This window comes from Alternaria novae-zelandiae (genome assembly GCF_023758075.1).
Source record: "Alternaria novae-zelandiae strain BMP 2774 chromosome Unknown scaffold_9, whole genome shotgun sequence".
Taxonomy (NCBI): domain Eukaryota; kingdom Fungi; phylum Ascomycota; class Dothideomycetes; order Pleosporales; family Pleosporaceae; genus Alternaria; species Alternaria novae-zelandiae.
Genome location: NW_026056969.1, coordinates 507,823 through 519,312, shown reverse-complemented (window position 1 = coordinate 519,312; position 11,490 = coordinate 507,823). Strand labels below are relative to the sequence as shown.

The 11,490-nt window shown below is 53.6% G+C and overlaps 5 protein-coding genes across 5 annotated transcripts; 3 read left to right on the top strand and 2 right to left on the bottom strand.

The window, feature by feature from the left end:
* Positions 1–1,326: 1,326 nt before the first annotated feature.
* On the top strand, positions 1,327–3,312 carry J4E88_005049 (uncharacterized protein; the record flags this gene model as incomplete). Its single annotated transcript, XM_049398690.1, has 3 exons — positions 1,327–1,575; positions 1,612–2,843; positions 2,895–3,312. The coding sequence occupies 3 exons, from the start codon at positions 1,327–1,329 to the stop codon at positions 3,310–3,312; spliced, it is 1,899 nt and encodes a 632-aa protein (XP_049255370.1).
* A 1,020-nt stretch (positions 3,313–4,332) lies between these two features.
* On the top strand, positions 4,333–5,796 carry J4E88_005048 (uncharacterized protein; the record flags this gene model as incomplete). The annotated part of the gene is made up of 1 exon (XM_049398689.1): positions 4,333–5,796. The coding sequence occupies one exon, from the start codon at positions 4,333–4,335 to the stop codon at positions 5,794–5,796; it is 1,464 nt and encodes a 487-aa protein (XP_049255369.1).
* A 275-nt stretch (positions 5,797–6,071) lies between these two features.
* PHB2 (Prohibitin-2, subunit of the prohibitin complex (Phb1p-Phb2p)) lies at positions 6,072–7,134 on the bottom strand (the record flags this gene model as incomplete). The annotated part of the gene is made up of 3 exons (XM_049398688.1): positions 6,072–6,407; positions 6,458–6,882; positions 6,957–7,134. The coding sequence occupies 3 exons, from the start codon at positions 7,132–7,134 to the stop codon at positions 6,072–6,074; spliced, it is 939 nt and encodes a 312-aa protein (XP_049255368.1).
* A 701-nt stretch (positions 7,135–7,835) lies between these two features.
* On the top strand, positions 7,836–9,339 carry J4E88_005046 (uncharacterized protein; the record flags this gene model as incomplete). Its single annotated transcript, XM_049398687.1, has 3 exons — positions 7,836–8,471; positions 8,524–9,148; positions 9,212–9,339. 3 exons carry the CDS (start codon positions 7,836–7,838, stop codon positions 9,337–9,339), a joined length of 1,389 nt encoding a protein of 462 aa, XP_049255367.1.
* A 409-nt stretch (positions 9,340–9,748) lies between these two features.
* Positions 9,749–11,425, bottom strand: J4E88_005045 (uncharacterized protein; the record flags this gene model as incomplete). The annotated part of the gene is made up of 3 exons (XM_049398686.1): positions 9,749–9,931; positions 10,001–10,843; positions 10,895–11,425. The coding sequence occupies 3 exons, from the start codon at positions 11,423–11,425 to the stop codon at positions 9,749–9,751; spliced, it is 1,557 nt and encodes a 518-aa protein (XP_049255366.1).
* Between the last annotated feature and the right edge of the window lie 65 nt (positions 11,426–11,490).

Genomic DNA, 11,490 nt, shown 5'->3' with positions numbered 1-11,490 from the left:
GTCGATCGTATCGCGTTCCCCGGTGGCGACGCGCTTATTTGGCCTCGTCGAAGACGTAGGTGAGGTGGCACTTTCCGCAGTACTGGCGGTTGTGCATGGCGGCCATGAAGACACCGGCACCGCACTCGGCCTGGGGGCACTCGCGGCGGAGGCGCTCGATCTTGCCGTCACCGTCGACCTTGTAGTACTTGAGGACCGCTAGCTTGGTCTTCTTGCGCTTGTGCTTGATCTTCTTGGGAGTGGTGTACACCTTCTTCTTGCGCTTCTTGGCTCCACCACGGAGGCGGAGGACCAAGTGGAGGGTGGACTCCTTCTGGATGTTGTAGTCCGAAAGAGTGCGGCCATCCTCGAGCTGCTTTCCGGCGAAGATCAGACGCTGCTGGTCCGGGGGAATGCCCTCCTTGTCTGGGCGGTGTTAGACGCGAAACCGGTAGAGCGGTGTGTCGCTACATACCCTGGATCTTGGACTTGACATTGTCAATGGTATCAGAGCTCTCGACCTCGAGAGTGATGGTCTTGCCCGTGACTGGGAGATTGTTAGCCGCTGAGCTCTAGGTGGCGCCGCGCATGCGATCAGGGCGATGATGGCGGCGCAGCGTGTGTGCGGGTGGTAACGTACGGGTCTTGACGAAGATCTGCATCTTGAACGCTGAGCCTCTCTTCGAGATGCTTTCCTCACGTAGATGCAAAGGTTGCGGGGAGAAGGCACCAGAGGAATTCGAAAAGTACCAAAATCAATGTGGGCGGGCCGCGGGCTACCAGGCGCCCCGTGCGCTTCGCAGATGCGCTATCGCCGTCTCAGCCTAGCCTCGCTTCTGGTGCATGGGCGGCTCCGGGTAACCTTGGAACCATGTCGTTGCGGCGGCAACGCCAGATAGAGCTCAATGTTTACCCGACCCGGTAAGGCATTATACATCGTCATATCCTCCTCCGCATTTATCCTCCACTTTGCTACTCATCTCTCGCATCCACATCTCTTTGTTCGTTTCAACTATCGATTGCTGCTTTAGCGACTGCTACTGATCACATCTCTACCAACACACTATACACACACACAGGCTTCGGCCAGACTTACTTGACGCAGGCTACTGGGAGACTGCATCTGTACTGAGGATTCCATAAGGATACTAACCGCCCGGCGGAGCGCCGCTTGCACTGCGTGAGGTAAGTCGTTATCTCTCAGCTCGAGGCTTCCATCTCATCGTGGTCGGGCCATCACATGATATCAGTTGCTAACAATATCCCAGTTTCGGACACCACAGGACTATCCCCCTCCTCCAGAACCGACTCCGGACTCCACCTGCATACGAAATGCTGTCCACAAATATGCCAGCCGGCATCCAGCGCCAACGGATTCAGCACCGTCGACAACTTTCGACACCAGCTGTTTTTGACGCACCCACAGTACGAGCACCACCTGCTAAACTACAACGACGCAACCGAAGCGGCATGAGCTTGGATCTACGCGGCCTCAACCTAGACCCCATTCATGCCGCCCGACAAGCCCAACACCAGGACTACACCCAACGACCAGGACCCTTCGACACACCCACCTTCCAGCAGGAGGACAGTACGGTAAGTAATACTAACAATCTAGGACAAATACCACAGCAATCTATGCAAGTAGCGCAGCCGCTAAGACAGCCCCAGCCGGGCCCCCAGGATTCCTTCTTGGCGTCCCCAGTACAGATCTCTCCCATCACACCGCGGACTCCACGACGGACACTCCGTGCGCAGTCTCCCCAGCAGCCTCCCTCATCCCCCTCTAAACCCCCCACTGCACAGCAACTGAAAGAACTCCACGAGCACATACAATCAGTGTATGGCTCAAGTGGACAAGTCTTCATTAACATCCTCCCAACCCCCACTGCGACACCGCAAAAGCCAGCGCAGCTACCAAGCCATGAGTCGTTTGGCGCAACCCAGCACCCAAGCTTCACTGCTATGGGTGACATCAACCTCGAGCCAACCTCCAGAGCCATGACTTTCGACTTTGACAACCCAGATGCCGACATGGGTTACGAGTCGTCCTCTTACTACACATCCGATGCTTTGTCGCCATCGCCAGTTCCTTCGCCGCAACAGCAGAAAGACATGCACTCTTTCCTAGAGAACATCGAAGAGCACCAAGAGATGATGTTTTCGCACACACCAGCTCTGTTGCCCACACCGCAAACTTCAATGTCGATCAACGGACTACCCATGGACTCATTCTCCCAGCCTCAGATCTTCAACGACCTTGAGGTTGACGCGAGCTTCGAGTTCACTGGCATCGCACCTGAAGAGGTTGCGCGTTACATCAGCGAGCAAGACACCACAACTGGCAAGTGGACCTGCCTCTACCATGGTTGCGGCAAGGTCTTCGGACGACGAGAAAACATCCGATCGCACGTTCAAACCCATCTTGGCGATCGTCAATACAAGTGCAATGGATGCGGCAAGTGCTTTGTTCGCCAGCATGACCTGAAGCGCCACGCAAAGATCCACTCAGGCAACAAGCCCTACAAGTGCCCATGTGGCGCAGGCTTCGCACGACAAGATGCCCTCACGCGCCACCGCCAGCGTGGTATGTGTGTCGGTGGGTTCCCTGACGCAGTCCGCCGACAAGCCAAGCGTGGCCGCCCGAAGAAGAATCGTCCAGACATGGAGCAGCGTGTCGAGAAGGCCAGCAGGTCGCGAGCACTAGCATCGGCAGCACCATCCTCAGCTGGCTCGCCCTACTCAGAAGCTCGATCGCCATCACCACTCGAGGGCTACGAACCAGCTCAATCGCAGGACATGCCCCAGCTTCTGTCCGACTCGCAAAGCTACGACTCCATGAACGCTTCAGCGGATCCCTTCAGGTTAGTTCCTCAATCACACTTTGTCCAATACAATACTGATACATGTAATAGCTTTGAGGCCTCATCAAGCCCATTCGCAGACGACGCACAATCGAGCTTTGCGTCTGCCAACTACTCCAGCGACGCTGCGTCAATGAACATCCTCCAACAGCTCTCTCAACACTCGCATACGCCTCCTATGTCACCCGCCGACATGCGGCCCGCTTCCGCTGGGTCCGCAAACGGTTCGAGTGCGCCAGTCCAGTCCAGCCCTCTTAAGGCCTCGTCGTCACCATCACGGTCGTCTGTCCAGTCTCACCAATTCACAACACCACCGACATCGCCAATCGAGCCCAAAGACGCTCTCGATGAGTTGTTCGACACCATGCCTGACACCTCATACTCTCAGTTCGACCTTGAGATGAAGGCAATGGGCGACTTCACTTCATTGGACTCCTCATCCTACGACCTTTTGGACTTCACCGTATAAATATTCTCACTCGACGCGACGACGCCACTGCGAGGCTGTATGATAACTGTTATGGATTACGACGTATAATGACTCGGCGTTTGCGAAATCTCTGGAAGATGGTTCAACGCATTGCTTTCAATTCTTACTTCTGGGCAGGCTCTCCAAGATCTTGACAGGATCTAAGATCATTCTTAGGAAAGGATCATGTTTCGCTTCTGGTTTTTGTTACTATAGGGGCCGCGCGACGTGGGGATCACGCTCCTTTGGCAGGCACAATTGTTATTTCAAAACGGCGTTTATGGTTTGGCTATCTCGACGATTGAACGTCAGAACTAGTGCAGTATTTCTGCTAGCGATGCATCGATATGAACGATGAGCGTTTATGTAGCAATGCGACAATGTTGGACGTCTTGTCAATCGACAAATATGACTTCATCTTCAAACATCACTATCCAGACAAAATCTTTACATGTGATTCCCTGGTCAACCAACAAGCTGACAAAAAGCAAATCATGTATCTGATCTATCGAATTGGGGGTGGTCGTCACAGGAACGCAGAAGCGCTAAGTCGTCACGGCAATTAGTTGACGTCACGACATCTGATCGCGCGCACCCGTGTTCGCGACGCGCCAGCCCCCGATCCCTTTCACCCCAACCTTTCCAATTTCATACAGTTTCAGATCGATACCCTGACGTCGATTTCAGATCGGATCTATTGACGCACCAGCACCTGCCAGCCACTTAGAATGCCTCCCGAAGGTGCCGTTCTCCACTGTCTCGATCGTACCTGCAGATCAGGACGACATCTATGATGTAGATGCATGGGTCAGACAAAGCCCCCTATGGTGTGGCATGGCATTTGCTATGCGATTAGGTCGGCGATCCAGAACAGCGATGATGTCGGTGCAGGGGTAGATTTGAGTCTGTGGGCTGTTGCGATGTCAGTATAGATGTAGTGTGCCGTCGTTCATGTTAAAGACCATTTACATTCATACTCCCACCGGTACGCCTAGCACCAATCGCACTTTCTTTGAAGCAATGGCTCAGACTACCACCAAAGCTCATACCCTACACTTTTCCTATGACAATGACGATAGTTGCGCGCTCACAGCTCTCATCAATGATGTCCGTTTCCACGTCACTGTCGACCCCAAGGTGCTTCAGAAGTCCTCCGAGAAGCCTCTCTACTACGAATACCTCGATAAGATATCTGCGCTTCGCGAAGCCGACGAGCGCGAAGAGGAGCTAGCCGAAGAACGAGAAGCCAAAGTGAAGAGCAAGAAGAACAAGAACAAAGACCGACAAGGCTCAGAGGGAAAGGATAGCGGCATCGATGTCACAGCCGACTCTGACGACGAATACGTAGAGGACGACGTCTCAGAAGCAGGAGAAGACGCCGATCAAGATTCTGGGAGCGCAGGCGTTGAACTGCGAAACTGGATCCTCGCCTCCTTCTCCGACATCACAAACACCTACGCACCACCGAACCGCGAACCCGAAGAATCCACCCTCTACGAATGGTATCACGGACCGACATACTTTTACACGTTGCAAATCGCCAACGGAGAACTCTCACCAGAACTCTTGGAAACAACGTCCGACCTAGAAGCCCAAATCGAAGCCCTCGTCCCCCGCATGAAAGTCCCAAAATACATGCAAGATTACAAGCTCCCCTGGCTCAACGCCAACGATTTGACCGTCGAGTCCGAAGTCAGCATGCCACCTCCAGCACACCCAGGCCAAGTCCTCCACAAAGAGACAAACGAGACATATTTCTTCAAGCCGGTCGTAGCCGACCAACCCGACTCTGTGAAGCGTGAGATACAGATCCTGCGTAAGATCGAGAAACTAGATCTGGATATCAAGTTCCCCCACCTCCGCGGGTTTGTTGCTCAGGGCAATAGCAAGACAGAAGTCATGGGCTTGTTACTGGAGAACATCGATGCGCCGACGCCGTTGACCAAGTTGCTCAGGTCGTCAGTGGACGAAGAGAAGAGGCGTGTTTGGAGTGAAAAGAGCGCGGCGTATGTGTCGTTGCTCCACGACAATGGTATCATCTGGGGTGATGCGAAAGCAGACAACTTCATGGTCGACGCGAATGACGAGCTTTGGATCATTGATTTTGGAGGCAGCTATACAGAGGGCTGGGTGGATCCTGATATCAGTGAGACGCTCGAGGGAGACGATATGGGGCTTGAGAAGATTCAGGCTGCGCTCGAGGATCCGGATAAGAACACGGCGGATCTGGGGTTGGTTGATGAGGAGGAGGATGGGGAGGCGGTGATGGAGCAGGGGGTGAGTGAACAGAGTAGTAGTAGTGTCAAGGAGACGGCTAGTACGTTGTTTGTTACGGAGAAGTCGGCTGGTGAGGAGGTTACGAGGACGGAGAAGAGGAAGAGGGCTGTGGACGAGGTTGAGAGTGGGGCTGGTGAAGATGGAACTGAGCTTGCTGGTGGAGAGGAGGATGAGCATGCGGAGAAGAAGAGGAAGAGCGAAGAGTGATACCCCTATATAGTACTTGCGCATTAATACCATTACCCTTTCGACACAGTCTTATCTTCTCCTTCATATGATGCTTCAGTGGTACACGTGGCCATCGCATGCGCCTCCCGTACCATGGGGACTGAGCGAGGTTGAGTTGGAGTACTTTGTTGTTGTTTAGTCATGAGTGGAAAGCTACACAATTGCACGCTTGCACCTCGCTTTTCCCAGAGATATTTATACATGGCGTTGTCTTCGAATAGTATTCTCTCAGAGACGCATTCCACCTAGTCTTCTTACTTCCTGTTCGCCCTCTGCTCCTTATCCGCTGTGGTTTGGCTGATGTCCAGACCGAGACCCCTGCTGTCGAGGTAGACCTTGTTTGCGCTCTGCTGCAGAATCTGTGCGATATTCCTTGCGTTCTCGAACTCCCTGAGATCAACGTAACTCCTGCTCTTCTTGATGGCGTCACCAATCAGCTCAGCGGAGCGGGCCTCACCCTGGGCGCGGACGACGGTGGCTTGCTTCTCCTGGCGGGCTTTGTCGACGACGAAGGCGGCACGTTGGGCCTCTTGCTGTGCGACTTGTTTGGCTTCGACTGCGGCGGTGAACTCGGGGGAGAAGGCGAGGTGCTAAAGATGGTTAGAAGATGGTGGGGTAAGGATATGTGGGTGGAACTTACTGTTAAAGAGACATCGTCGAGCATGATGTTGAACCTCGCTGCTCTTCGGACCAAGTTGTCGCGTACCAGCCTACTGACGTTCTCACGCTGTGTGATGAGCTGACTGGCATTGAACTGCGCCACGACGCTCTTGAGAACCTCGTTGACGATTGATGGCAGAACACGCTCATCGTAGTCGGTGCCCAGTGTCCTGTAGATCTGCGGCAGAGATTCGACTCGCGGTCTTGACAGTACACGGCAGGTTATGTTGACCATCTGCAAGTCCTTGGTGCCGGTGAGAGAGGCGACGTTTCGGGGTTTGGCGCGCACATCGTAGGTGATGGGTGTCTCGAACCAGGGAATGCGGAAGTGGGTTCCTTCGCTGTAGATTTCCTTCTGGACGCCGCCTACTCGGGTGTACTTGATTGCTCGGTGACCACCGTCGACTGTCGCAAGTCAGCATCATTCGTATTATGGCCATTGGAAGGCCCTAGGAGAGAGCTCTTTAAAGAAGACGTACCGTTAAACAGAGCATTGTTCGCCATCCAGATTCCACCACCAACTAGTACCAGGCCTCCAAGACCTCCAAAGAGGCCCTTCGGTGGTCCGCCGCCGCCCGCGCCGCCGAATCGAGAGCCGCGTCGTGTGAGCTCATTCTGGATGCGCGCCCAGGCTTCCTTGGGATCCGGTGCAGACATGTTGGCCGTGAGGGTGAGGGGTTGGCGTGGGGTGCGTGAGACGTGTAGGCGGCGACGATGGCGGATGCAGCTCGGTCATGAGGTAGTCGACGATGAGAAAATGGTAGTCGGCCAATCACGACTCCCGACCGCACCGAACCGCCAAGCAACCTCCGCATTGCTGTATCGCGGTGGCTAGACCCTTTTGCGACTATATTTTCGGTCATTTGCGCATCACTTGAAACATTGAATCAGTGTCGTACCCGCAGGTCGAATGTCCTCGCGGGCTTGACGTCTCATCTTAGATGGTGGCTTACCAGAGTTGTCGCAGTATCTCGGCGCATAGACCACCCAATCAATGTCATAGGTAGACCCGTCTTAAGCACAGCTGTCCATAAGCTCCCCCATCTCCATTCGGTTTCGTTCCTGCCCATCTGGCGGCGGTTCTTCTTTTCTTGTGCATTGCCATCGTTTCGTGATACCCGATTGTTTCCTTCACTCTCGATTAATTGACTTGCGACCGTCGCGTGAACCATTGCGACGCAGGTGAAGCTACTATCAGCCAAGCAGGAGGTACGTTGGTTCACTGCTTTAGCTCCAATTCGACAATCCTCTGACAAGATTCCAGATAGATAGACTACGTCCGAGTATAATCGAGCAACCAATTGCACCCCGAGTCGAGCCTCATCGTCAACCCGAGCACCGCATTGCGCCCCTCCAACATGCACATCACACCGCAATCGCTGCGGACCATTGCCTGGTCGACCCTCGCTCTCTCCACAGCGCACGCCCAATATGTCATAGACAACCTCAGCTTTGGCCAGAAAGCTGGCCAACAAATCTCACCCGATTACACGACAGTCCCTCACTTCGTCATCCAAGGCTCAGACGACTACGTGCCCCAGATTCTTTCCGACAGAATTATCCTCACACCTCCCTACCCTGGAGGCAAGCGTGGTTCGATATGGGCGCAGGACCCGCTACACCACAGCGGCGACTGGACGGCCGAGTTGGACTTCAGAGCGACTGGCATGGAGCGTGGAGGTGGTAACCTGCAGTTATGGTACATCAAGGACTCACAAGCGCGGGAGACACCAGCGAGCCTGTACACGGCTCCTAAGTTTGACGGACTGGTGCTCGTCATAGACCAGTATGAAGGACACGGCGGCTCTGTTCGCGGTTTCCTGAATGACGGGACCAAGGACATCAGGGCTCACCCTGACCCTGACACATTGGCCTTTGGCAGATGCGATTACGCATACAGGAACCGTGGAGAGCTTACGCCTATCAAATTGCACCACGCAGAAGGTTTCCTAGAAGTCATTGTAGACGGGGAAACCTGCTTCAAGACCAACAAGGTATGCTCTCAAACCCACGCGCTCAGATACACACCACTAACTATCCCTCTAGGTCGATCTCCCTGAAGGCTACTACTTCGGTGTAAGCGCCTCCTCCGCCGAGAACCCCGACTCCTTCGAAGTCCACAAGTTCGTCGTCTCTACCACAAACTCGTACACGCGCGAAGAGCCCAACCTAAGCAAGAAGGACTACATCAACTCCCAGCAACAACACCAACAACAGCAAAACCTCGCTGCCCAACAAGGCCACGAGCAGCAGACGCACAAGCAAAACCAGGGGCAACAGAACTACGGTTCCTCCACCTCCCAGCAAGACATCCCCAAGATGCTCGAAGATGTTCTAGCAGGCAACATCCGCTCGCAACAAGACCAATTCGCCGACCTCCACAATCGCATCCAGATCATCAACAACCGCGTCTATGAAATCGCAGAGACCGTTACACTCATCCACAAGGAGAACATGGAGCGCTGGGAGGAACTCCATCGTCGCATTGTGCCCATGGACGACCGCGCCGCGGCCACGATCCGCAACATGGAGAAGGTTGAGCGCACGACGATGCAAATATTGCGAGACATCGAGAATAAGGACTACAAGGACATGATGCAGCAAATCCATCACGCCCTGGACAGGAACCACGGACACGTCATGTCGAGTCTGCCTGGCATGATGGGTGATGGTAAGTGACAATTCTCTATCCTGTGCGTTCTGAGAGGGTAGCAAAGCTAACTTGGTATCACAGTTGTTGGCAGCCACGGACCCAGCCTAATGACCTTCTTTTTCATCGCGGTCGCTGTTCAGATTATGATCACTGGTGCTTACATCGTCTACAAGAAGAGGCGAGGCGGCGCGCCCAAGAAATACTTGTAAACCATTCTCCAGGGGCTTGATGTTCTACAAAGAGATGTGCATACATAGGGGTTGGGAGACGTGTACTATACGCTGTACCGGAGAAACGCATTGTTCTCGGTGATTTGTTTGGTAGCTGGCATGGAATACTACATGGCATTGCTTTTATCGCAAAAGGAGCCGGTGATATGTACGCGGCGTTTGGTTTGTGACTCGCCAGGAAAGTAAGCTGAAGTACGTATTCGTACTCAGGTTCATATTCAAGTTGTAGATATCTTCTATGCAATTCGTACCCAAATGAAAAACACCATCTATGCAATGACAGAAATGAAAGACGTCAAACACCACATGCTCTATGCAGCGTGTCCCAACCATGTATATGCAACCCACCCTTCATAACAACCAAAGCAAATCCCCAACCCTTCATGACCTAAACGTTCATCTTGCGCGGCTCAAGCAGCAACTTGCCCTGCGGTCCAGATTTCTCTTGAAACCCTTCTGTTCTCGAGAAGACACGTTGGCCGCGTAGCCAAGTCTCCCTCACAACACCCTTGAGCGTCTTGTTCTCATACGGCGAGACCTTGTTGCGGAAGAGCATGGTATTAGGTTCGACCTGTGTTACCGTTAGCCCACAGCCCATCCTCGAAGAAAGGAAGGAAAGAAAAGATTGGAAATCACATACCAAGAACTCAGCCTCATCGTCAAAAACCACAATATCAGCATCAAAACCCACACTAATATCGCCCTTGCTCTTCTCCAGCCCAACCTGCTTCGCCGTATTCCTACAGCACCAGCGTACGATTTCCTCGACGCTGAAGTCGGGATTGCGCTTCGTGCCTTCGGTCCACAGGATAGGTAGACCGAGGCCCACGCTCGAGATGCCGCCCCAAGCGCTGAAGAAATCGCCTTTTCCTTCTGGTCCTTGGACTTCGGTCTTGCTGCTCTCACCCGTCTTCTTAGGCGCCAGATGCGGGGGTAAGAGTTTGATCTCAGGCGTGCAAGGCGAGTGGTCTGAGACGACTGTTTGAATCACGCCATCGGCTGTGTCTTGAAGCAGTTCTTCCCAGAGGCCGTCTTGGTTGGATTGGGAGCGGATGGGTGGGCAGCATTTATGTCTCGTGTCGCCTTCTTGAATACCTTCTGATGCGAGGGCGAGGTAGTGGAAACAGGTTTCTGCTGTGATTTTGATGCCGTCGGCGCGCGCTTTACGTAGCATGGGGATGGCTTCTATGGCAGAGAGGTGCACGATGTGGAGTTGCAGGTCCGGGGCGAGATGGGCTAGCGAGAGGATTTCGGCTACCGCGCAGGTTTCGAAGGATGGTGGGCGGGATTGAAGGAATGTATCGTACGAAGTTAATGGGCCTTTGGGGGCGAGTGGAGGAAGGGATTGTTGCACGTCGTCGCCCACGGAGTCGGTGATGGGTGGGATCATTTCGGCGTGGAACATTAGTGTCGTAGTGGAGTCTTTGAGTTCTAGGAGCGCCTTTTCGATATCAAGGGATGAGACGGCGGGAAATTCGTCAACCTGGAGAGTGGTTAGTGTCACGTGCTAGAGTGCTGAGATAGAAATACTCACTCCACTGTCACACAGGAAACCCTTGAAGCCCCGAACACCCTCCTTGACTAAAGCCTTGAGGTCTCCTGAGTTACCAGGAATGATGCCGCCATAGAAGCCGACATCCACCCAGCACTTTCCTTGTGATGCTTCGCATTTGATCTTGAGGTTTTCGACAGTAGTCGTAGGGGGGATAGCGTTCAAGGGCATGTCAATGACAGTTGTGACACCACCGAACGCCGCAGCTCGGGTGCCAGTCCAGAAACCTTCCCACTCCGTCCGACCAGGCTCGTTGAGGTGAACATGGGCATCGACAAGACCAGGTAGTAAGATGTGTGGCGAGTAGTCGGTGTATGGTGTGCCTTCAGGGAAGTCTGTAGGAGGAAGTACTGAGTGGAAGATGGAAGTGATCTTCCCTGTGAGGTTTGATACAACGATAGTAGCCTCAGTCAACCGACCAGCAACAACTGCTCTTGATGAGGCAAGAACTGTGATGGATTGAATGGGTTGCTCGTGGGAGACGGGTGGAGGCGTGGTTGCGTGGGGTGCCATGATGCCAAGTTGGAAAATGGAAATGTAATCGACTGTGAGAAGACACGGACAAGAAAAGAGTGCGC